Source organism: Chelonoidis abingdonii, chromosome 14, assembly GCF_003597395.2.
Source record: "Chelonoidis abingdonii isolate Lonesome George chromosome 14, CheloAbing_2.0, whole genome shotgun sequence".
NCBI classification, from domain to species: domain Eukaryota; kingdom Metazoa; phylum Chordata; order Testudines; family Testudinidae; genus Chelonoidis; species Chelonoidis abingdonii.
The window spans coordinates 6,327,031-6,351,891 of NC_133782.1; the positions used below are offsets into that span (position 1 = coordinate 6,327,031).

The 24,861-nt window shown below is 43.3% G+C and overlaps 1 protein-coding gene across 1 annotated transcript in view; it reads right to left on the reverse strand.

The window, feature by feature from the left end:
* Positions 1 to 24,861, reverse strand: part of COL20A1 (collagen type XX alpha 1 chain) — a 95,762-nt gene that overhangs the window by 14,012 nt on the left and 56,889 nt on the right. Inside the window, exons 21-31 of the mRNA XM_032766402.2 lie at positions 22,129 to 22,267; positions 20,003 to 20,145; positions 19,524 to 19,633; positions 15,081 to 15,239; positions 12,523 to 12,600; positions 8,103 to 8,189; positions 3,406 to 3,459; positions 2,206 to 2,301; positions 1,581 to 1,634; positions 864 to 917; positions 108 to 161 (exon numbers count right to left, since the gene is read on the reverse strand). Coding sequence (XP_032622293.1) covers positions 108 to 161; positions 864 to 917; positions 1,581 to 1,634; positions 2,206 to 2,301; positions 3,406 to 3,459; positions 8,103 to 8,189; positions 12,523 to 12,600; positions 15,081 to 15,239; positions 19,524 to 19,633; positions 20,003 to 20,145; positions 22,129 to 22,267 — 1,028 coding nt within the window. The remainder of the gene's footprint in view (positions 1 to 107; positions 162 to 863; positions 918 to 1,580; positions 1,635 to 2,205; positions 2,302 to 3,405; positions 3,460 to 8,102; positions 8,190 to 12,522; positions 12,601 to 15,080; positions 15,240 to 19,523; positions 19,634 to 20,002; positions 20,146 to 22,128; positions 22,268 to 24,861) is intronic.

Consider the following 24,861-nt stretch of genomic DNA (forward strand, 5'->3'; position numbering starts at 1 on the left):
CCAGGAGGTGGTTACATTGGCTCCAGTGGAAAATGCAGCAAGTCAGCAGGAAGTGAAAGTTATTGCTGATGACAAGCTTTGTACTGACAGTTTGTGCAAGCTCTTACCCTGGGTCCTGGTGGCCCCGGAGGCCCTGCTGTGCCTTCCAGTCCTCTCACCCCCTGCAAACCCAACAGTGTGTTAACAAGAGGGTCCTCACAGCATTGGTGAGAGCTGAGGGTGCAGTGATGTGATGCCTTACTCCAAATGCTGTTTAGCCAGGGCTTATCAATGGAACATAACAACTGCCAAACACCCAAGGACATTGGCAACTGCTCAGCCACATAAATCTAGCTGAAGAATTTTTGGGCCAAATTTGAGATGTCTGGATCATCAATTCACCCATCCCTGCTGCCACAGGTTTGTCCTGTGCTAGCAATATCAACTGTTGGGCGGAGAGTAGAGAAAACTGTGAATGCTGCCTCTCAACAGCAGAATGTCCACGCTTACTCCAAGATGCTGTGAGAAGAATAGGACCCCAGAGCTCTTTGCTAGGTAAGGTGCCATGGGGGAAGTACCCAGAGAGTAAATCTCTAATCCACCATCTCAAGTCAATTCCTCCCCACCCCTGTATACTCTGCCATGCACTTTTTACAGGAAGTGGTGCAGCTATAGTCTGGCCAAAGTTTTCAAATCTGAGTGAGTAAAGTTAGGCATCCAAGTCCATATTTGTGCACCTAAAAGCAGGCCAGTTTTCAGAGGTGTGGCGCAACCTCAGTTTACCCAACGTATTAGGACCTGTGGGTGCTCAGCATCTCTGCAAATTAGGCCACATATGGAGTGTTAGGTGCCCAGATTTGAAAATCTGGATCTGAGTGTTTTACCTTTGCACCCTGAATGCCATCTCTGCCTGGAGCTCCCTGGACACCAGGAATACCCTGGAAAACAGAATTGCTGGTTAAGGCTGGCATCCAGCAATTACATCCCACATCATATTTTTAATGGTGGAAATAGAGGCAACCACCAAAGAGGACAATCAAGCACAGCAGAACAAAAAAGAAACAGCACTAAAATGTCAATGAAATTTCATTTTCAATTGGCTCTGTTTTTCAGTATATAAAACTGAACCCTGCCTCATTCACCATCATAACGTCAGACTCCTCTTCTCTCTCCTCCCCTATGCCTCACATTTTAATAGCACTTTCCATAATAGGGAGTCCCAAAAGAATTTTACAGGCCCAACTGGATCTCCTGCCTCTTCTGCACTGGGGATACTTAGGAAGTGGTAGAGAGGAGGGGTGGAAGCCAGCCTGCTGGCTCTGCCATTGCTTTACTGTTTGTCCACCGCTCAGTTTATTCTTCAGGGAAATGGGCCCAATAATACTTGCAAGGTTGGTAGGAGGCTGAACTGATTCACGTTTTTCAAGCTCCTGTGCGGGCTCGGATGTGAGCGCACAATAGCAGTGCAAGGTTTCCTGCGTGCTGGAGATATGGTTTCAAAGTGGGGATGGCAATAATGACAGATAATTCCTTGGATCTCAGATGTTCAGCAGTAAAATAGGTAGCTCTTTGAGTCAAAGGAGTGATGTCGATTATGTTACCTGCATGCCTGGGATTCCAGTGTCTCCTTTCTCCCCTTTAATTCCTGGTGGCCCCTGGAACCAAAATGTGACAATAGAGTTGCATGTAATCTGCACCACCCCTTAAGTTGGGCAGACGTCTATCTATCCACGGCTACTCACCACTAATGGTCAGTTCAGCATGGCCAGGAACCCAACTACCTCCACATGCCCTTTGAAGGGATTCTTGCACACCTCCATATCTGACCCTTTTGCCTAGCATTTGCATGCAGGTTTGTGTGTCTATCCACATACATGCAAGTGTATATTGCTTCTCTAACACTTGCCCATTGCTTCTCTAACCATGATGACTGTGCTACTGAAATTTTAATACTCCGTTGGACACTTCAAGGGCTAGACTAGGGATCAGCTATCCTCCATGGCCAGTTTTTAAACCAGAATTTAGCATCTTGTCAACATTAGGAAAACTAGATAGCCCTGTAATAGCAGCAGCAAAGCTGGTAGTAACAGCATTGTAAGCAGTGGTGTAGCTAGGGCTCAGGAGTTTTTATCACCACATCCTTGTAACAAAACCAGACCCCCCATACAGATGTATCTTTCACACAGAGCAAAAGGTGGGATAACAGCAATGGGAGAGATCACGTACCACTGGACCCTGCACGGTGATTCCTTGGGAGCCTGGTGACCCTTGTTGTCCACCAGGACCCTCTGGTCCGGCTTGTCCTGGAGGACCTGGCTCACCCTAAAGCCAGTCAAAGAAATGAAATCAAATGTGGGGAGGGATACCAGCGACTTCCACACGCATTGACTGCACTGTACGACCGGTGTCAGCACAAAGAAGCTACTGGATGCAAAAGGAAGAGGCAAGGCCTGGAAGTGTCCAGTACCCTCTGCTGTACAGCCCTTTGCCTTTGCAGTCCGAGGTTTTGAGTCCAGGGAAGTCAATGGTAAAACTCGCACTGGTTTCCAGGGAACCAGGAGCAGCCCTGCCCTATAGCAAATTATTCTAATGATTGGAGCTGGTCAAAAAATGGGGAGTGGGGGGTGGGAAGGAGAGAAAGTCCCACAAAGACTTCCAAAAACGGTGTCCATTTTTCAATCTCTTTTTCTGACCAGCTGTATCAATGATGCTGGCTTCTGTGCAGAAAAAGGACAGCAGTGGTGGGGGGGCGGGGGAGTGGTTCCCTTGCTTCTTTACTGGATTCTCTCAATCATGCTTTGTTGGGTAACACATAGCAAACACTCTGGCTGTGGATTTCAGTGCCTTCCCCACCCTCCAAATTCCAGGACGTTCAGATCCAGCCTTTTGTTTCATACTTGTCTCTGCTCCTTTTCCACAGAGATATACCCAGTTTCCGTGGCTCTCCCTGCACTTCACACCTTTCCCAAGCACGCCGAGGCATGGGGTCAAATCAGCCACGCACGGCAGGGAGAATAAGAGCACCACAAAACTGGGATGAACGTTTTCTGATAGAGTCAGGTTGTTTTCTTAGAAAGAAGCTTATTGGATCTATGTAGTTAACTCAGCACAACTAGGTGTCTGGAGAATTTTGGAGCAGGGATCACGTCTATATCACACAGCTCTGACCACCCACTTGGGGTTTAAATAACTATGTCATTTTCTATTCGATTACAGACATTTTCATTGCTCTGTTTCTCAAAATCTCTGGATCCCTGCACTAAGTAGCAAGAAGGCTCAATCATTAATGCAGGGATGAATTCAGACCTGAGGCGAGTAAATGTAAATCAGTTGAAGTTAAGGGAGTTGCACATTCTCACCCCAGATCTGCGTATGACCTATAGCTGCCTGAAAGAAAATCGGAGGCAGAGGGCTGTCATTGCTCACCTTCGGCCCTGGTTCCCCTTGTTCCCCTTGCGGTCCTCTTCTCCCAGGACTGCCCTGCCGAAGTGGGACAAAGCACAAGACTCTCTTGTTATTAATATTAAGTAGTGTCTGTACTGTGGTAGTGCTTATACTGCACACACACGTCAGAAGATGCTCCGTGCCCCCGCATTGCTTGCTAGAAGGGGATGTGACAAACAGAGCAGGAAGCAGAAGGTAACAGTGAGATACTAGTGAGTGTGAAAGCAGCAGTCACTGCACATCTGCTGTTGGACCATCCATCGCAGCAGAGATTTGAAGGGAGGACATTGAGGTGGCTTTGTGGATGCTTATTTCTTCCAGGCATGAGGAGCAGCACAGGAGAAAGCCTGAAGTTGCTTGGTTTTGTAACTGTAACAAACGGCTGCCGAAGGCGATATCGGTAGCAGTGAGGGTTGACTCGTTGTGGTTTTGCACCTCTACGGAAAATCTAGGACGGAAGCAACTTTTCTGCTCCATCTGCTTCATTCCAGAGCAGCGTGGGTGGCTCTGCGAATGGTGATGTTGACACAAATCAAAGAGGTCAGGTGACAGGTGTCCTCCAAGAGGCTCCGAAAGCAGATCCGAATTAGGGTTTCACCCAATTTTTTTTTAAGGACTCAGATGCAGCGTTCTAGTGAATCCCCATCTGTAGCTCACACTCAGCTCAGCCCATATGGAAACTGCAACCGTGAAAGCTCTCACTGCGGTCATGAGTGGATGCTTAAAGCTCCTCTCATGCTCCCAGCACATGCATATGATGGCCTTGCTGCCATATGGCCCTAGGTAAGTCTGCCACAAATGCATTTTGAGAGGGCTGAACAGTAACAAGCAGGAAATGGTTGCATCCCCTGTGGCAAGCTCCTCTCAGGTCAATGGTGTAAGAGAGATTAGAATCAGATCCTCTGTAGTTTAGCATATTCCATAAAAAGGAAAGGTATTCAGTGGGACCATGGAAATGCAGCGGAAGCATTTCGTGATGGCACTGAGATAACACACTCATTTCTCAAAGTGCTTCTCACGAAGTGATGCTGATTAATCTCTATTCCAGCCACTTGTAGCAAGCTCATACTTGTACAGACTCCAGAGGACACATTCTACTTTACATAAGCTCCAGATGAGCACTCTCACAGCAGGGAAGGGTAGTATATCCAGGGAGACCTGGTTTATCTGCGCATCTGCATAACCACTGGATCTAAGAGGAATCTAATCTTCTAGCATGTACAGGTGCTGTATGAACTATTGACATTTTAATCTGATGGCTTCTGTTCGTGAATCTAAATAGCAGTGGATTTGGATTAAGCGAGTCTGACTAAGAGCTTTGCTAGAGGTTGTTTATGGGGTGCCCCGAAGGGGCCTATTCCTGAGAAGGAACTCATTAAGGAAGAGTGGATATGCATGAGACATCCTTGCTCACTATGGAATAACTTTAGACATGTTCAGTGCAAATCGATCAGAGGTTCATGATGCATGAAGCATGTGTGTTATAACTATATTCCCAATCATGCTGAAAGAAAACTCCTTACTCCCCTAAAGTGCACTGAAGAGACATTTAAATTACAAGGTTGCATGGGTTCCTAACTATGCAGGTAGCAGGTTATCATAGAATCATAGGACTGGAAGGAACCTCGACAGATCTTCTAGTCCAGTCCCCTAGACTTGTGGCAGGACTAATTATCTAGACCATCCCTGACAGGTGTTTGTTTAACCTGCTCTTAAAAATCTTCAGTGCTGGAGATTCCACAACCTCCCTAGGCAATTTATTCCAATGCTTAACCACCCTGACAGTTAGGATGTGTTTCCTAATGTCCAACCTAAACCTCCCATACCACAATTTAAGCCCATTGCTTCTTGTCTTATCCTCAGCTGTTAAGAACAATTTTTCTCCCTCCTCCCTGTAATAACCTTTTATGTGCTTGAAAACTGTTCTCATGTCCCTTCTCAGTATTCTCTTCTCTAGACTAAACAAACACAGTTTTTTCGATCTTCTCTCTTAGGTCATGTTTTCTAGACCTTTAATCGTCTTCATTGCTCTTCTCTGGAAATTCTCCAATTTGTCCACATCCTTCCAAAATGTGGCGCCCAGAACTGTACACAAAACTCCAGTTGGGGCATAATCAGCACAGAGTAGAGCGGAAGAATTACTTTTCATGTCTTGATTACAACACTCCTGCTAATACATCCCAGAATGATGTTTGCTTTTTTTTTTGCAAGAGTGTTACACTGTGGACTCATATTTAGCTTGTGGTCCGCTATGACCCCAGATCCCTTTCCGCAGTACTCCATCCTAGGCAGTCATTTCCCCATTTTGTATGTGTGCAACTGATTGTTCCTTCCTAACTGGGGTACTTTGCATTGTCTTTATTGAATTTCATCCTATTCACTTCAGGCCATTTCTCCAGTTTGTCCAGATCATTTTGAATTTTAATCCTATCCTCCAAAGCACTTGCAACCCCTCCCAGGCTGGTATCATCCGCAAACTTTATAAGTGTACTCCCTATGCCATTATCTAAATCATTGATGAAGATATTGAACAGAACCAGACCCAGATCTGATCCTTGCGGGACCCCACTCGTTATGCCCTTCCAGCATGACTGTGAACCACTGATAACTATTCTCTCGGAATGATTTTCCAACCAGTTTTGCACCCACCTTATAGTAGCTCCATCTAGGTTGCATTTCCCTAGTTTGTTTATGAGAAGATCATGCAAGACAGTATCAAAAGTCTTACTAAAGTCAAGACATACCATGTCTACCGCTTCCCCCCTATCCACAAGGCTTGTTAACCTGTCAAAGAAAGCTATCAGGTTGGTTTGACACAATTTGTTTTTGACAAATGACATACTGTGATGAAGCAATGAGCTGTGTAATTAAAATTTCCATTGGAATTACCCCCTAGTTATTAGGTAACAAACAGTTGTTCCTTGTTAATTATGAAATTGACCTCACAGATGAATCCTAATATTTAAAATGTGCTAGTCCTGTTTATTGGCATCAAAAGGGCACATAGGCTTCTGCCCTGTCCCCTCGCTCCAGGAAGAAGTGACTTCACACCCAGTTGGGCAGGCCCTTTTCTCAGGCCTTCGACTTTAAAATTAGCACAGCACAATTGTCCCTTCCCCGCTACTTAGGGTCTTCATCAGGGGCCTATCTACTCCCTACTGGGTTCCATACTAGAGGCCACCTGTCTGAGAGTCCAACCCTGCTCCAGAGCTGCCCACAGGAGCCAGACAGCTTCCTGTTGTCCTGTTTCCCAACCCCAGTGGTTTCCTATCAGCACCTCCCTGCTCCTGGCAGCTTTCTCCTCCACTGGGCCACCAGCTGGCTTTTGTAAGCATTTGATCACTAGCTGCTCTCTCTCAGCTGGGAGGGAGCTGATCCTTTGCAGATGAGGCTGAGCCCAACTCCCCTTAAAGAGCCGGCCACCCTGTAACAGGATATTATTAAACTATATTTATTTGACACAGAGACAGATTTTTTCTACATTGTGGAAGATTCTCTGGGCTAGATTTTCAGCCCTCAGCTTCTTTATGCAAAAATTCCAATTGCACTCTGCAAGTGCAAATACCTGCTAGGTATTCCCATGCCTGCTCTTGTTGTTTAAACAGTCCTGTGGGGAAATGTTAACATTTGCACCCAAAAAACCCGTTGCGGCAAGTGGGTGCATGCATTACATATACACGGGGGGAGAGTAGGTACAACCTTGGTTGTAAATGTTTCCCTCTCTCTGTGTAATGTGCATTATGAAACACAGAATTTGTGGTAATTATACAATTTTTCTGCAGTGACTGAAAAACAGATAGGAACAACCAGAACTTCTGAGAGCCAGAGTCAATACACACTCCTCCTACATTAAATTTTTATTGAATCCAGCCCTGAATCCAGCTGGATGCAAGGTTGCCAGGCCATGCCTTTTGCATTTCAAGCATTCATACAGGGTTTTGGAGCTTCCTATCCAACAGATCTTTATAGACAGACAAAAAGGGGAGCTGGCCTTTCTCCTGTAAGAGGATTAGTACAGTAATGCTCTCTCTGCCCCCAGCTGTCACTGTCGCCTTGCAAGATATCTTATTTCGCTTTGGCAGTAGGAGAGGGAAATGAAAGGAAAGGCCTGCCCAGGTTGAGATGGCTGCCTTGAGAGAGACAAACATCGGCAGTTTTTATATTATTCAGTATTTTAAAAATACAAATACCTATGCAGAGATGGGCTTGGACCACGATGCCAGCTCCATGCATCCTTTGCTTTGTTGGCATTTGATATTTGGATTGATGTATTCTGGCTTCATTGCACCTCTGATATTAAGGGGTCTTAAACCTCCCCGCACAGTTGGTAAATTCAGAGTTCAGGATATGGAAATCTGCAGCATTTACTTGGTGTTCAGAACAAAAGGAAGAGAAACCCAGCTCTGCAAGTCACAGTCACTGAGCCCAAGTTGAGCAGAGAAGGTCTCCACCTTTAATCAGTTATATGATCTCATAAGAGATGATAAACATGGAGTCACATGCCATGCAGCATAGTTCATTGCTTAACTTCCTGTTTCCCTTCTCGCCCTCTGTCCAGTGTCTGCCAAGATTGTGAGTTCATGGCAGGGACCTTGTCCTTTGCACATGGCAGTGAAATGCCACATGGATGCCAGACAATATGAACATTTCTAGGAACAAATGTGAGAAGGCAAACTTACAGGGGGCCCTGGAGGACCTGGCAGGCCTGGGATACCTGAAGTGCAGGTGCAGGAAGGAGTCAAGGTAGGGCAGGTCTCTTCATTTCTCTGAAAGAAAGAAAGAAAAAAAGAAATTATGGGTAACATTCTCAAAAATTCAGTACCATTTTCATGACTCAGGCAACTAAGTCTCATTGAAAGTAGGGTTGTTGATTACTTGCAGTTAACTCACATGATTAACTCAAAACACTTAATCGTGATTAATCGCAGTTTTAATTGCACTATTAAACAATAGAATATGAACTGAAATTTATTAAATATGTTTGGATGTTTTTCTACATTTTTAAATATATTGATTTCAATTATAACACAGAATACAAAGTGTACAGTGCTCACTTTGTAATAAAAATAATATAAATATTTGCACTGTACAAATGATAAACAAAATAAATTGTATTTTTCAGTTCACCTCAGACAAGTACTGTAGGGAAATCTCTTTATTGTGAAGGCGCAATTTACAAATACGGATTTTTTTTTGTTACATAACTGCACTCCATAACAAAACAATGTAAAACTTCTCAGCCAAGTCCACTCAGTTCTACTTCTTATTCAGCCAATTGCTAAGGCAAACAAGTTTGTTTACAGTTACGGAGATAATGCTGCCCGCTTCTTATTTACATCACCTGAAAGTGAGAACAGGCTTTCTTTTGCACGGCACCTTTGTAGCTGGCATTGCAAGATATTTACGTGCCAGATATGCTAAACATTCATATGCCCCTTCATGGTTTAGCCACCATTCCAGAACATGCTTCCATGCTGATGATGCTTGTTAAAAAAAGAATGCATTAATTAAATTTGTGTGTAGCAAAGTGACAATTCACCGGCGCAGCACCTCCTGCAGGTCATCTGGGAATTAGCTCTTTTCCAGCATTTGGAGCGCCCTCTGCAGGCCAGTGTCTCGCCTGCCGCTGGCCCCGTGTTCCTCCCAGACCCCAGTGCCATTTACCTTGGGGTTCTGCCCCAACAGTACTCCTATACTCTTGGTCTCCCGTCCCTGGGGAACCCCCAACCCTCTAAACCCGCTTTGCCTTGGTGGCTACTGCCAGTCATCATTTAGCCCCCGCTCACTGGGGCAGACTGAAGTCTGTAATGGCCACTCATCATGGCAAGGGGTTAGGATTTGCTGCCTTTACCTATTGTGATGGGGCAAGGCCAGATGGCTACAGTAAAGTACTGAGAAACAGGTATGTTAGCCCCAGGCTAAACAAATCCCTAGTACCCTGGTAACCAATGGCAGTTGCTCCAGGTTAATCAAGGCACCTGGAGCCAATTAAGATCTTTCTAGAAGGCAGTAGAGAGAGCTACTTTAATTAGAACACCTGCAGCCAATCAAGGCAGGCTAATCAGGGCACCTGGCTTTAAAAAGGAGCTCACTCCAGTCAGGCAGGGAGGAGCCAGAGGAGAAGAAGTGTGTGTGAGGAGCTGGGAGCAAGAAGGCAAGGAGCTGGGAGTGAGAGAGTGTACTGCTGGAGGACTGTGGAGGACAAGCATTGTCAGACACCAGGAGGAAGGTCCTGTGGTGAGGATAAAGAAGGTGTTTGGAGGAGGCCATGGGGAAGTAGCCCAGGGAGTTGTAGCTGTCATGCAGCTGTTACAGGAGGCACTATAGACAGCTGCGATCCACAGGGCCCTGGGCTGGAACCCAGAGTAGAGGGCGGGCCTGGGTTCCCCCTAAACCTCCCAACTCCTGATCAGACACAGGAGGAGCTGACCCAGACTGTGGGTTCCACAAGAAGGGAGGATCATTGAGATGAACAAATCTGCCAATAAGCGCAGGACCCACCAAGGTGGAGGAGGAACTTTGTCACACTATCCTCAGGCTGCCCCTCTGCAGCCCCAGTACCTTTTGGCCTTAAAGCAAGGCCTGCAGCCTGGGGGTTTTACCAGGCTGGAGCTCCCCAGCTCCCTTGCCCTATTCCCCAGACCTGCTCCCTCCAGGGCTACAGTGAGACTCCTCCAGCTTCTGGCCCACCGCCCTCTTATCAGGGCCAGCTGGGCCCTGATTGGGCTGGTCACAGCTGTGGCTGCCTCCCCAAACAGCCTAGCCTGGCTGTTTTGAACCCGTTCTCCAGGGGTGGGGCAGCTGCCCCACTACATTGTGACTGAACTCCTTGAGGGAGAATTGTATGTCTCTCGCTCTGTTTTACCCACATTCTGCCATACATTTCATGTTATAGCAGTCTCGGACGATGACCCAACACGTTGTTCATTTTAAGAACATCTTTACCACAGATTTGACAAAACGCAAAGAAGGTACCAATGTGAGTTTTCTAAAGATAGCTACAGCACTCGACCCAAGGTTTAAGAATCTGAAGGGCCTTCCAAAATTTGAAAGGGATTAGGTGTGGAACATGCTTTCAGAAGTCTTAAAAGAGCAATACTCTGATGTGGAAACTACAGAACCTGAACCACCAAAAAAGAAAACCAACCTTCTGGTGATGGCATCTGACTCAGATGATGAAAATAAATACGCATCAGTCCACACTGCTTTGGATTATTATCGAGCAAAACCCGTAATCAGCATGGACACATGTTCCCTGGAATGGTGGTTGAAGCAGGAAGGAACATATGGATCTCTAGTACATCTGGCACATAAATATCTTATGACACCAACTGCAACAGTGCCACATGAATGCTAGTTCTCACTTTCAGGTGACATTGTAAACAAGCAGCAGGCGGCATTATCTCCCGCAAATGTAAACAAACTTGTTTGTCTAAGCAATTGGCTGAACAAGAAGTAGGACTGAATGGACTTGTAGGCTTTAAAGTTTTCCATTGTTTTATTTCTAAATGCAGGTTTTTTTGTATATAATTCCATATTTGTAATTTCAACTTTCATGATAAAGAAATTCCGCTATAGTACTTGTATTAGGTAAACTGAAAAATACTATTTCTTTTGGTTTTTACTGTGTAAATATTTGTAATAAAAATAAATATAAAGTGAGTACTGTACACTATATTTGAAAATGTAGAAAACAGCCAAAAATATTTAAATAAATGGTATTCTATTATTAATTGCGCAATAAATTGCGCGATTCATTTTTTTAATCATTTGACAGCCCTAACTGAAATTAAATGGTACTTAGCCTCCTAAGCCCCTTTTGAACATGGGACTTAGGCACCGCTGAAAATTTTTTTTATCATTCCAGTACTTAGCTGGATTACATTTCCCATGATGCACCATGGTCTCCCCTCTTGGTGATATGAGGCAGTGCTTCATGGGAGTCCAAGGGCTATGGTGCATTATGGGAGATAAAGTCCAGCTGAGACACAATATTCAAATTGAAATATTTTGGTTTTCATCTGAAGTACTTCAATTTTAAGCTCAAAACCAAAACATTTTTGGATTTTGAGCATTCATTTTTTCAGTGAAAATCAAAATTTTCTGAAGATAGCAGATGGTTTGTGTTAAAAATTATGTTTAATCAAAGACCCAATTTTCCATCAAAAAACAATTTGTAAAGGGAGATTTTCCAGCCAGCCCTACATTTTATAGTCACTGAAATTTACAGTAAATATATCCTGAGGAAAACAATCAAACAATCTACTCCTTTCTAAATATTTGCCCACAAAACAAATCACCTCTCAGTTCAGGAGTAATATGTTTTTTTGTGTGCAGCAGAAGCCCAGGAGGGAAAGGAATAGCAGCGAAATGTTATAACTTCAACTGACATATATATATAACTGTTCAAACTTCAGCCGGGATTTCCGGTTCACGGGAGAATTTGAAATATCAAAAAATCCCACAAACTGGAAATCCCAAGAAAAAAATCTTTCAGAAACCTGACACACGGCCCTTCCAAAACCAGATATACGTGCCAGAACCCTGGCATCTGCTTCATAAAACTGACACTCTTGTTCGCTGAATGTCAACTTCAGGCAGTAGCTGCTGGAGGTCCCATGCAGGCTATCCCAGGCCAGAGACCCTGGGGCTTTCAGACTCATGGGCCAGCTGGTCCCCAAAGCTATTTTCACCAATCATTTTAGTTTGATGAATTGGCATTTTCTGATGAAGCTTTGTTTCATCAGAAAAATGTCCAACCGGCTGTAGTTATAACTCAGAAATGAAGGCCAATAGCAGAACTGTGTGGCTGACAGCGCTGGCTTAGTAGATCTGATTCAAGTCTGGAATTACGTGCTCTGGTGGAGATGTGTTTGAGAAGCTCTCTTACCTGCTGAAGCCAACAGGCATTTTATTATTAATTTCACTGGGAGCAGACGCAGATGAACTTGGCCTTAGCTCTAGCTAGTTTGATCAGTTTCTTGGAAAAAAATAAAAGTTCATCTTTTGGCCCTACCAAAATTCTATTTAAAGTGTCATTTCCTTGTGACACACTCCCCAGTCTCATCCCAATGAGCACATAGGTCAGTCACATCTTACCAGTGCTGGGAGATCACAACATCTATCTTCCTCTGCCCAGGAGTCACTGCAAACAATCTGTAAAGACTGCAGCTGGAACTGTGGAGCAAAGAGAATTAGACGAGCCATGAGAAGAGTTACAAATGTGACAGGTGGGTTGGCTGTGCAACCTGCCATTTCCATGGCCATACATAATTATTCTACCCGCTGCTGGAGAAGAGAGGCCCCCTAACAAGAATTTAAGTGTAGCAAAAAGGATAGAACTGCATTGTTGTTGTTTTTTTAAATATAGTGCCTCCAGGTGTCCTGATGAACAGCAATTATGCAGGCTAATGCCCCAGTTATTGTATATTCCCAACAATAGCTCACGCCAAGTCTTGTTAAGATGCCAATGAGAATAATAGCTCATCCTACTGCAAGCCGCAGGGTGGTCTGTCAAGAAGTTGTATAAGTTCTTGGCCACTTCTGGCTGCAGCAGAATGTAAAAATAACCTTATGTAAGAGACTATCATGAGCTTTCTCCCCTTCCCCCTACCCACCACCCATACAGACACATTCTTTCAAAGGCAATTGTACAAACTGCAGACAGAAGGCAATGGATACAGAATTTAGAAGGGGCGGATGGTCATTGGACTGCATTGCAAGTCTCAGGCCTCTGAGGCCAGAGCCTTGCAAAGTGAACTCTATCAGTTCATCCATGCTAACAAAACCTCAGTTTCCGATTTACTCACATTTCAGCAGCGGCAGCCGCTCCCAAGGCCCCAGGTAATTGGCTTCAACACAAACCAAAATGTAAAAAGACAACTTTGCTCTGCTGCCACTCAAGAAAGTGGTAGAAGAACAAAAACAGCAGATATTCCTGGGAGATGCATCCTCCCCTTCCAAATAAATCTGCCCTCCTTCTCAGCCTCTCTCTAGACTGCCAGATCTTTCCGTTTTGATTAGCAAAAGTGCAAATGCAGCATGAGACCAAAAAAAGAAAAAGGGGGAGGGGAGAGATATATTTAAAACCCACAGTTTTTTAAAAATGCCATTTTTACAAAATCAAATCTTCCCCCCCAGACATTTAATGATGAGTGAGTGGTGCGACTGGAGGAGTGGGATGTGCAGCATATGGCTATAAAATGAGCCCCATACATCAAATGGCACTTAGGTTTGATGATAACCAGTAATGAGGCACTCTGTCTCTTCAAGGGCAGCAGAGCTGCAGAAGACATGAAACTTTGTTAGGCTTGAAGCACGACGGGAGTAGAGATGGTCTGGGCTGTTCATTAGTAGCTCTTCAATGAGTGGATCCAGCTAGCTATGCTGCTAAAAGGAAAAACCAGGGAGGGATAAAGGATATTTTCCTCCAAGGCAGAGATCTGACAGTCTAAACCACCACAGTATTATAAAATTAGAGCTGCTTGAATCCTGCTTTGTTATGAATCTGTTCCCATATCGTACTGCTCATTCCTTTGATGGCATTTCTCACGGTACGTTGCATGACTCCACTTCCTCCTGGTGTTAGCTGAGGCTGCATGCAATACAGATGGGCCAGATTGCTTGCGCAATGCTGCCTTCAGGTGTGGAAGGCTGCAGTCAGCTGATCTGTTCTTATTTGCACCCCCTAGATCTAGGGTCAGAGTGCTGTGGAGCAGGCACCTAATTCATCCTTGCCCTGCACCTGTGTAATCATTCAAACCAATGCAAATAATTCCCATGAAATCAGTGGGAGTCAGGTACCAAAATATGTTTGAGGATCTGGACCAAGGGGCAGAAAACACTACCAGATCAGCCGCTGGAGTGTTTCTATACTTATTTTGCAGCAGTGGAAATGGCAACATGAGGTATAAGAATCAGATTCAGGGTGTTTTTTGTCTCTGGTGCTTGTTTTTCTCATGGGTCAATCAGCCCAAGACCAGTGATCTTCAGGGCATGGCACAAAGCCAAGATGTTTATTTTCTTTCCTTTACCTATGGGGCAAAAGTGGGCTTTTGTTTGCAACTGAGTCTGGTGTTGAGATGGTTTTTTGGTGACTACTTTGAGTATTGTTTTACAGTCATTCAAGGACAGTCATTCAGGAACAGTGCACTTTTGAGAATTTTAGACCAAATGAAACCCATATGAACGCGTTGCCCCTGTGATGACTAGTATGTGGCTGCTGCCACTCCATGGGAGCTGACGTATAAAGCCTTCTCTTTTCGAAGCAACCTAGTAACTCTCCTGCCTTTTTCAGCCAAGTGCAACAGGATTTGTATGTCTTCAGTTTCCAAGATTATGCAGTATTAAAGCCCCGTGTAAGCTCCTCACCCACAGATCAGGATGCGAGCTGATGTGACTGTGTGGCACACACGTGCTGCACTACCTCTCATCACAAACTCCCAAAGGTAGGAGGAGAGAGTGCAAAAGATTGCATTAAAAATGCTCATCAAATTTCAAAAGCTGCATATGTGTATAACACTTCCGTACTTCACAGGGGGAGCTCAACACAAGAGCAATGAGGAGAGGGGACAGTAATTCTATTCTGATTTGTATCCCAGCCAGCCCTGAATTTAGACACAAGACTCCTCATTAAAATTGATAAACACTGTACTTACCACTGCTGACCCACTCCTGGGTCCTCTGGTTCCTGTCAGTTTTCCTAGCATGATGAAGCCAGCTGTGGAGACGCTTCCCATAGCATTGATTGGTTTCTCTGCTATTTTCTTACAGTCCAAATAGAGTTTGATCCTGAAATGGCTCACAGCTATGTGCACCTGGATAACAATTAAAAATAGATGCATTAGATCTATTTAGATGGAGGATTCTTTTTAATCATGTATCTGGCAGAGTTCATATCCACTTCGGCAAGCAAAGGCATCTTTTTTTGTGCCTGTAATGATCACAAATGATATTGGGTGAACGCCCTAAAGAGTGAACTCCTCTATGGATAATAATACCTTGTCCTAAGGGACATCAAAACCATTGGAGAATCAAAGTTTCAGATGGCGGGGGGGTGGAGGGGGGCTAGTCCAACCAGCACTGAAGTCTGCACTCAGGATCTCTTATTTTTAGCTCCCCTGACTATGAACAGGGGGCCAGTTTTCCCAGAGACAGACAGATCCTCACTCCCCAACACTCCTGCAGAGTTTAGGAGCTATGCAAGAGAAGAGCTCTTCCTCAGATTCCCAGGCCTCTTCCCCAGCCAGCCCTGAGCAAGCCAGGAATCCTTGTGCGTGGAAGCCTTCAACCGATAACAGTGTCAGTAAAGATGGCGAAAAGTTTCTGTCAAAACAACAACAAACAGCCCACTTTATGCACTGAAGGCTTTGGAGCACAGGACTTTTGGCTTCCTCTAGGCCAGCTCTTGGGATGGAGAAAAGGGACGCAGAATAGGGCTGAGAGCTGGAGCATAGTTCCTTTACAGTCAAACATTGAAAGACATACATGAGTTCAGGGTAACCAAGAGTTTGAGTAAGCAGAGATACAGTTAATCAGACTTTGCCTGCACCTAAAGAGCCATAGGAGCCCACTGTTGGATGTCAACCCTCTTCTGGAGGAGCCATTCCTGGAGTTCTCATGTGAAGTAGATCAGCCTCCATAATTAGTTTAGTCCGTGGGTTGTCTACTGGGACAGTTGTTAAGTAGAGCAGGGCAATTTTTTTTTGGCAAATAGAGGTTTGCTGAAAAATGCATTTTTTCAAAACTCCTCAATTATTCATGAATTTGGGTATAATTCAGCAAATAGTTTTAGCTTGGAAAAAAATAAAAAGGAAAGATTTAACCATTTTGTTTTGATGTTTCTGAAACAAAATGTCTTGACATTTTGAAACGAAACAGTGTTTTGTTTTGAAATACAGCTAATTTACAACCAAAAAAAAAAAAGTGAGAAAACACTCCCCAAATGACCTGAAACAAAATGAAAAATTGTTTTGTCTGACTCAAATCAAACAAAAAAAGTCAATTTCAGCTGGAACCAAACCACATTTCCCCCCCTCCCACCAAAGTTTTCAGTTTGACTCCCAAACCAAAAGTCTATTATTTGCTCAGGTCTAGTTGTAAGGTGCTAATTTGGGTGGAGGGTTTTAATTTCTAAATTAATGAAAAAAGTTGGGGACAATTTTGATGAAAATTTTTAAAAAAATGTTCCCTTATTTTCAGTCAAACAAGTGAACATTTTCTAAGTTTTTGAAGTTCAATTAATTAATTAATTAGAAGGGCACAGGGAATTATTATTTTTTCCCTCTCAGCCAGTTACCTGGTCCAGATTTGAAGTGGTTAACTGGTGGTGAAATAATACCCCATTAGCAGTCCCTGAGATACGCTATGAAAGGCCTCTGCTTTAATACAAAGATCTCTCTTTCTACCCCACATGAAAATGCAGGACTTTTCTTTTATAACCTTCTAATGCTGTTCTCAGTCTCACACTTATTATTCTGTTTGGAAAGTGGTTATTAACAGCAAATACAAAGATGATGTTTGGTACAGATGGGAAAAAAATAATGTGTTTTTCTCTTGCATATTTAACAGAAAACTGTATAGCCATGCAAGAAGTCAGGATGGATGGCAGTCACCTGTGGGGCAGAGGCGATCTCACTGACAAACTACCCAAGGTGAGGGGCCAAGGAGAAAGAGACAGCAGACCTGAGATGATGAGTTCTTTGTGAATGTGACAAGCCTTCTTTTCCATAATGATCTGAACTGCACCTACCTAGCTGAGATCTTGCCAGGCAGAGCCCAAGCTGCGCTACGCAGACTCTTCCTTTTACTCCCTCTTGAATACATTGGGCTTTTAACGAGAGTGTTCAAGGCTTGCATTGTGTCAAGGTAAAGTCACTGTGGAAGGTCTTGGGAGGGAAGACACTCTTCCGACCTCTTGCAAGAAGCATTCAGGAATAAAACATTACCTACTCTGGATGAGGCAATCCCCTAAGGAGTGCCTGCTGCCTAGATACAGGCTGTGGGGAGTGCAACAGAAAAAAGAACATTCTGTCTTTACACGGTGAGCAATTACAGTGTCCAAGCTCTCTACCATTTCCCCCTCATTTCTCCCCTGTCTCCATATCCCCCACCTATCTTTAACCATCCTCCTCTCCAGCCTCCAGAACACAGAGTTACTTCTCTTCATGAAATCTTGTTACAACCACCCCCTTCTATTCAGGTTAGGAATAATCTCTGCAAAAGTTTTTTATGGTTCATGTATGAAGGATGTGTCACAAAAAGCCATTGTTTTCCACTGCTTTGTAAAGTTGTTGTCCCAAAATCAAAAGGCAAAAAACAGCCTCATTTCTAACAACCTCTGACAAATCTGCCAGGTGCCCTCAACTTTGAGCTTAAAAAATGATTGCTTCTGGCACTTCAGCTGGGAATAATACCACCATATAGTTCTTATCTAGCACTATTCATCTTTAGAGATCAAAGCACTTTAGAATGGAGGTCAGTATCATGATCCCCATTTTTACAGATGGGGAAATTGAGGCAGAGAAAGGGATGAAACATGCCCAAGGTCACCCAGCAAGTCAGTGGCAGAGCTAGGAATTGAACCAAGGCCTCCTGAGTCCCAGACCTGTGCATATCCACTGGCCATATTGCCTTAGAATGTGCTCCATGGTAACTCACCTTTTTCTGGGTTAGCAGAGTGAATAGCTGTGCCTACATGACAAACTGTGGGTCTATCACATACCCAATTGCCTTATTTCAGTACCTTCCTGTTTCCTACATTTCCCTTTTTAATTCTTACTCTCATGAGGAAGAAAGTGATGGGTATGGAAGAGAAACCGGTTATTCCAGTTAAAGCCAGGAATAGAGCAGTCAGCCACTGGGCAAGCTCCCCTTGCACAAGTATGCCAGGGCACTGACATCCTGACCTGTAACCCCCTGCTAGCCTAACTTGTCCAGCCCTGTCACAGCTTATTCCACGTCCCCCACAAACACCTACTATTAGGCATATCCACCTCAACTCCAGTTCATACTACAGCCAGCCATTCCCAGTTCTTTGCCTCTCGTGAGTAAACGATTCCCTCTGCTGAACCGAGAGGTGATTTTACAGTGTGCATCAGGACTAGACAAAGACTCGCAAATTCTTTTGCACTTAGACTATGATTCTGCATAGACATAAACATACATTTAACTTTAAGGCCAATAGGCCATAAGTAGTCTCACTGACTTCAAAGGAACTATTGAAAAGCTTAAATCTTCTCATGGCTGAGACCAGAGTTGACATTTCAACTATACAGCCAGAGAAAAAAGGATAGTGCAATTACATGAGTACGATGCTATGCACCACTGGGAGTACCACGCTGCATCATAAATGGACATGCATACACTCCAATAAACAGATCCGCTGAGAGACACATATCAGGGCAATATTAAAATCAAAGTGAGTGAACTGAATCAGCTACTATGTTAGCTCTTATAATGCATCTCTTATGGAGAAAAAGACATATTTTTCACAGGGTGGTTATATCTTTGCTAAAGCGTTTTTATGAAAATATATCAAATATTTATACCAGACAAAACTGGCAAAAATTTCATATTTAAAAAGGAAGCGCATGATTCAACATACATTACATATATTTCGCTACTGTAGCATTTCATGTTTCCACCAAATATTACGTTTTAAATATGACAATTAGCCAAGTTTTTAATGTGTGGATATAGCTCATATACTCACATGTGACCTCAGTGACTGGGTTGATTGGAGCCATGAGGATTTAGTTGGGGACTGGTCCTGCTTTGAGCAGGGGGTTGGACTAGATGACCTCCTGAGGTCCCTTCCAACCCTGAGATTCTATGATTCTATACATTTTAAGTATATCTAACTATGTAATGCATTTTAAGAAATATTCAGTACTTGGAAAATATGTATTTTTCATATGGGATGACTCAAAATTCCTTACAATTGCAAATCAACTCAAAGAGGTTGACCAATTTTATTATGACTTTTTAAAAGAACATTCTTATAACCACTCTTCAGTACAAATAATATATATTGAGTGCATTTTTTCTCAGCCTGCCCTTGTGAGATAATGATCTAAGTTACTCCCTCCCTTGATAAGGACCTTATGAAAGCTCCCATAGAATATCTTCTTCACTTCCTGTTGGTCAAAGGTGACTTCCTGTAAATCAGCCTTGTAGTCATGATTGAAATAGGTCAAGGATTTCTTACTGGCTACAGGGGAAAATAAGACAAATAAAAACTTAGAATTAAAATAAAATTTGATTTCACCTACAGCATGTTGAAAAAATATATAAGCTTAAACATACTGAAATATTTAATACTTGTCAAGCTATAAATTCACAAAAAAGGAAAATAATGGTCAAAGTAAAGAATATATTACAAAATGGAATAAATAAAATTAGAGTTTTTAGAGGGTTTTTAACTATACAGAAAAACATTTTCATATGTTATTTCAATAATTCTGTAACATTCATTGGACACCGGCAAGTTTCAATAATAAAATTGTCCAACTGAGTATAGAACTTGGTTCTGTTACTCTTTCAAATACCTGAATCTGATCTATACTACATGAAACCTTACAGTCAAGTATAACCCCGAGGAGTGGCTGGAAGTCCTCATCTGTTAGTTGCCACACGGCAAAGGGCTCTTTGGGAGCCTCCGGAAGGAGCCGGAGGAGGATGCTGATGGTGTGCACAGACGGAATCCCAGAGAGAAGCACTTTACTGCAATGAGATAAGCAGAAGTCAGCTCAGTGACTAAAGATAATGAATGCCAGGGGCTTATATACTACCTTCCTGACAACCAGAACAGTTCTGAGCTGCTAAGAGAGTGGTGTTACTGAGGCATGATGGCCTGAGTGAAGCTCATTTGTAGGCCAGATCCTTTGCTGCTGTAACTCAGTTGAAACTGATGGAGTTACCCCAGTAGAGAATCTGCTTCATATTTTGTACATTCCTCTTGGGTTTTAAAAGCATATGCAGAATTTTGCATGTGCAGGGCATCCTTGTGGCCTTATCATAACATGACAAGGGAGGTCCAGGTCCAGTCATCATGGTCAATCTGTCACTCCCTGTGTTGGGTCAGGGAATGCTGAAGAGACAGTGAATGCAGCCTTGCATCATTCAAAAGAGACATTTCTGGTAGCTTATGAGCTACTTTGATAGGCTCTGAAAGAGTCCTATTCAAAACTTCTTGTCAAGAAGAATGAATGATGGCTGTGATGGATGGTGTAGAAAACTAGGGGAAGATCTTAAGGCTTGACTGATGTATTTAGAGGTCCCTTGCAAAAAGACACATGAGCCATACTAAGATCACTTGTGAAATTTGGGACTCGAAAATGAAACCCGTGAGAGGACATGTAACAAGTCCAGCCATGGAGTCCTGAGAAAGTCTGGCTCTCTCTTCCAGACTTCTGTTCTAAACTTGTTATAAAGCACTTACTGCATGCAAATGTCACTCAAAAGGCATAGGTCAAAACTGAATGAAGAAAGCAAAATTAGCCATGTTGCAGATACATTTGTAATCTGCATGGGCCACATTTGCATGAGTAGATAACACAACTCTTCAACCATCTTTTCAGGACTGCTTCAAACATAACATCAAGTTTTGGTTTGTTTTAAATGATAGAATATCCTTGGAAGGGCATATTTGTGTATCTGATACTCCTACTGGTTGAGCAAATGGATTTATCTATCCTTTTTTAAATACTTAGAGCCTTCTGAATTCCCCTACTCTGTTTACTGTAAGAAGCTTTGCTCCTTTAAATAAGATTAAAATGATCCCAGTGCTGTAGTAATTAGGCTTCAAAATAAAATAAAATTGACTATTAAGAGTCCAGTCTCCCCTGATTTATACTCCATGATGCTACTGGGGTCATTGGTGCTGCCTGGAAGGAAAGTTGACCCATGATAATGCATAGGACTTTGAGGAGCCCAACTAACAAGGTGCACAGTGAAGTCACATTCCAAAGTCACTGGTTAATCCTTCCTGTCAATCAAAATCAAGCTGCCCAGTGCAGCTATGAGCTTGTATTTTACAACAGTAATTGTCGGACTGCAAACCAGGAACATTAGGAGAAAGGGTGAAAGAGGTTAAAGAGGTCCTGCCCCAAACATGTTTCTAGCTGAGGCTATGCCTCGAAGTTTGATCTTTTAAGTGCATGTGGATGAGGAGAGGAGTAGTCATGGAAAGAATTAAATGTATCCCCAACAGAACACAATTAAACAGAACTCTATGGTCAGCACATGCTGTCTTTGAGCACTTAATTCTGGACAGCAGTGATACTGAAGGCACATAGCTAAGACAGGGAAGGTCCCCGTAGGCACCTAAAAATCTGAGCTTGACCTTGCAAAAACTCAGCACCCCAATCACCCCACTGTATTCAGTGAAGGTCCTATGTGACATGTCCCATCATGTGATCCACCTTGAGGCAATTGAGGGGTTGATTTATGGATCAGCACACAATACATGTCTTCTAAGAGGGAAAAAAAATCTTTGCATTCTTTTCGGTTTCACTAGGGTGGGGTTAGCATTCATGGTATTTTCACTAGGAAATTGCCAGTTGAGTGTTCACTAGGCCAGTGTCTATACCCACCCCCACCAGTCAATACCTTTCACTGTGTGGACCAGAGCCAATGTTTATGCAACAGACGGAGAATAAACTCTTGTTGAAATCAATGCGGTTCTCAGCTACCTTCCCAAACTACCTTGTTCTCTGGGTTAGCTGAATATCTCTGAAGAGAGTGTAAGTACGGGTCCCGCTGAACACATATGGTTCCATGGCCACGCCTTTAATGGAGGCATATTCTTTTTCCACCAGTCCAAAAGCCTCCATCATGTCAAATCCTAGAGCAGCCAGAGAAGGCAGAGAAAGAAACACTTAGAGATAGTAGGGAAAACAATGGTTTGTAAAGGACCTGCCTGAGCAATGGTTGCGCTTTGTTTTCTCCAAGGGCAAGTGCATTCCAATAAGGAGGAAGGCTAGCAGGTATAACTAATCATCAGCCTGATCAAAACACACTCCATACTGTGCCAGTGTTCTGACTTGGATCCTCTGTGTTTCTCATCAAAGTGACACTTTGGCTTAGGAGAAATATTCACAGATCCATTTTCCAGATGCAGGTAACAGAGGAACAGAAAATTTTCAGGCTATATTTTCCAAAGTGCCCAGAACCCAGCTCCCGTCTCTGGGAACAACTGCAAATTCTACCCATCTGGAATAATGAGCTGAGCACTTTTGAAACTCTGGCCCTAAGCGACTTGCTAAAAGTTACAGGGAAAGTTTGTGGCAGAGCTGGTGGGAACAGAACCTAATCCTTGAAGTGGTCAACCTTTGTCTACTCATTAGACCATACAAAATGCTTCAGATCTGGGTTGGTCAGGCTACATGCCGAATGGAGATAGCAGTGCTCACCCCTGTGATGTTCTTTGACTTCCACAGATGAAAAATAACTAGGCAGATGCAAAGAATTATTATTAGACACGTTTTTCAGCAGAGATAATTAAAAGCCCAGAGAGGCTGAGTGAGCTAGCTGGAAGGTAGCGTTGCCTAGTTCAGTGGTTCTCAAAGCCGGTCTGCCGCTTGTTCAGGGAAAGCCCCTGGCGGGCTGGGCTGGTTTGTTTACCTGCCATATCCGCAGGTTTGGCCACTCGCGGCTCCCACTGGCTGAGGTTCACTGCTCCAGGCCAGTGGGGGCTGTGGGAAGTGGCATGGGCCAAGGGATGTGCTGGCCGTCCTTCCTGCAGCTCCCATTGGCCTGGAGCAGCGAACTGCCCTGAACAAGCAGCAGACTGGCTTTGAGAACCACTGGCCTAGTTGATTAGGAACTGGCCATGCAACTAAAAGATTTATTTTGAGATAAATGATGAATGAATAATATTTATTATGGAGCAGAGTTAAGGTTGTTTTATGATAAAATATGATTTTTTTTTTACATTTGAGAAAAATTACATGTTTGTTCACTATGTGAGCAGTGTAAGATCCACTATTTGTTTCCTTGTTTAACATCCTTGAGTTTCATAAATGATAGGTGACAGACTGTATTTACCTAGGAACCTTAAAATATATATTTGGGTTATTTGTTCCTGGAATGAATTAATTACTGTTCACAAAGGCGTCAGCCACTGTAGCAAGGCCTAATAAATAAGAGTGACACTTTAAAAAAAATCTACAAAATGAAAAAAAAAAACTAAAACAATTTGCTCTGAAAAAAACACAAGCTATAATGAGTTCTGCCTTTTCAACTTGATGCCAAATATTATCATAAAAGAAGTGGATTCTCTCCAGTAATTGCTTAGGGAAGGGAAAAAAGAGAGAGAATTATTCTCTGCTGCAAAATGTATCCTCTCATGTGCGAGACCATGAAAGTTGGTAAAGTAAAGTATTTCCATTTCTCTCATCATTTTTCAACAACTGCCCAGAGGTGACCCTGCCTTATGCAGTCTACAAAGATCTTTCCTCTGACATCTTTGACATCTCATCTCCAGCTTCATGTAGCTTCATCTCTCTTTCCCAGCTCATCATTGAAGCTCTATGAGTCACTTTCTTATTTCAGATTTTAATACAAGCAGACCTTGCACTTGGGTTTTTTTTTTACAGCAGGCTGGGAAGGGTGAGGGGAAATAGCCAGTTCATTTTAAAGAGAAGGGGGGCAAGTTCATCATATCATTTCCCTTTCAATCTGTACTCTCCCACCTCAGCACCACATGCTACTGATTGGATCTTTGTTCTGGTGGGCATTTTGCATTTGGGATGCTCTAATGCACATTGTCATTATGCAGCATTTAAAGTGTTCATCAGATTATTCTGACCGGTTTCAGACCCATTTCTCTCTGATTTAAGAGCCTTGGGATTGGCATATTATCACCTCCATTAAAATGTATATCAAATATAGTAACAATGTTTAAAAGCAAAATTTAAATTACAGTTATAACGATATTATTAATCCACCAGTGAAACAGCTATGGCACTGGGCTATTTCTTTTGATGAATCACCTGTATCATGCAAGACAGTTACAGAAACATACAGGCAAATAATTTTTTGCTTGAGTATTATGGCTTGATTAGTCTGGCCTGGATGTACACAGATTGAGTAGTCTTGCAGGAATGTGGGGAGAGAGGTCAAACAGGGCAGTCTATGGATCTTAGATACTTATCTGTCCCCCTTTACCAGAGGTTCTGAGCACCTCACAGTCTCTGATGTATATACCCTCACAACACGCCTGTGAGGCAGAGAAGTCCTATTACCATTATTCTCTTTTCATGGTTGGGGAACTCTGGTAGAGAGACACTAAGGGTATGGCTACGTTTGAGCTGGGAAGAGTGATTTCCAGCTGACCACGCTAGCTCCGCCCAAGTGATCACTTAAAAATAGCACTGTGCCAGCAGCACCATGAATGGTTCCCCCGAGCACTGCCTGACCCCTGAGTATGTACTCAGA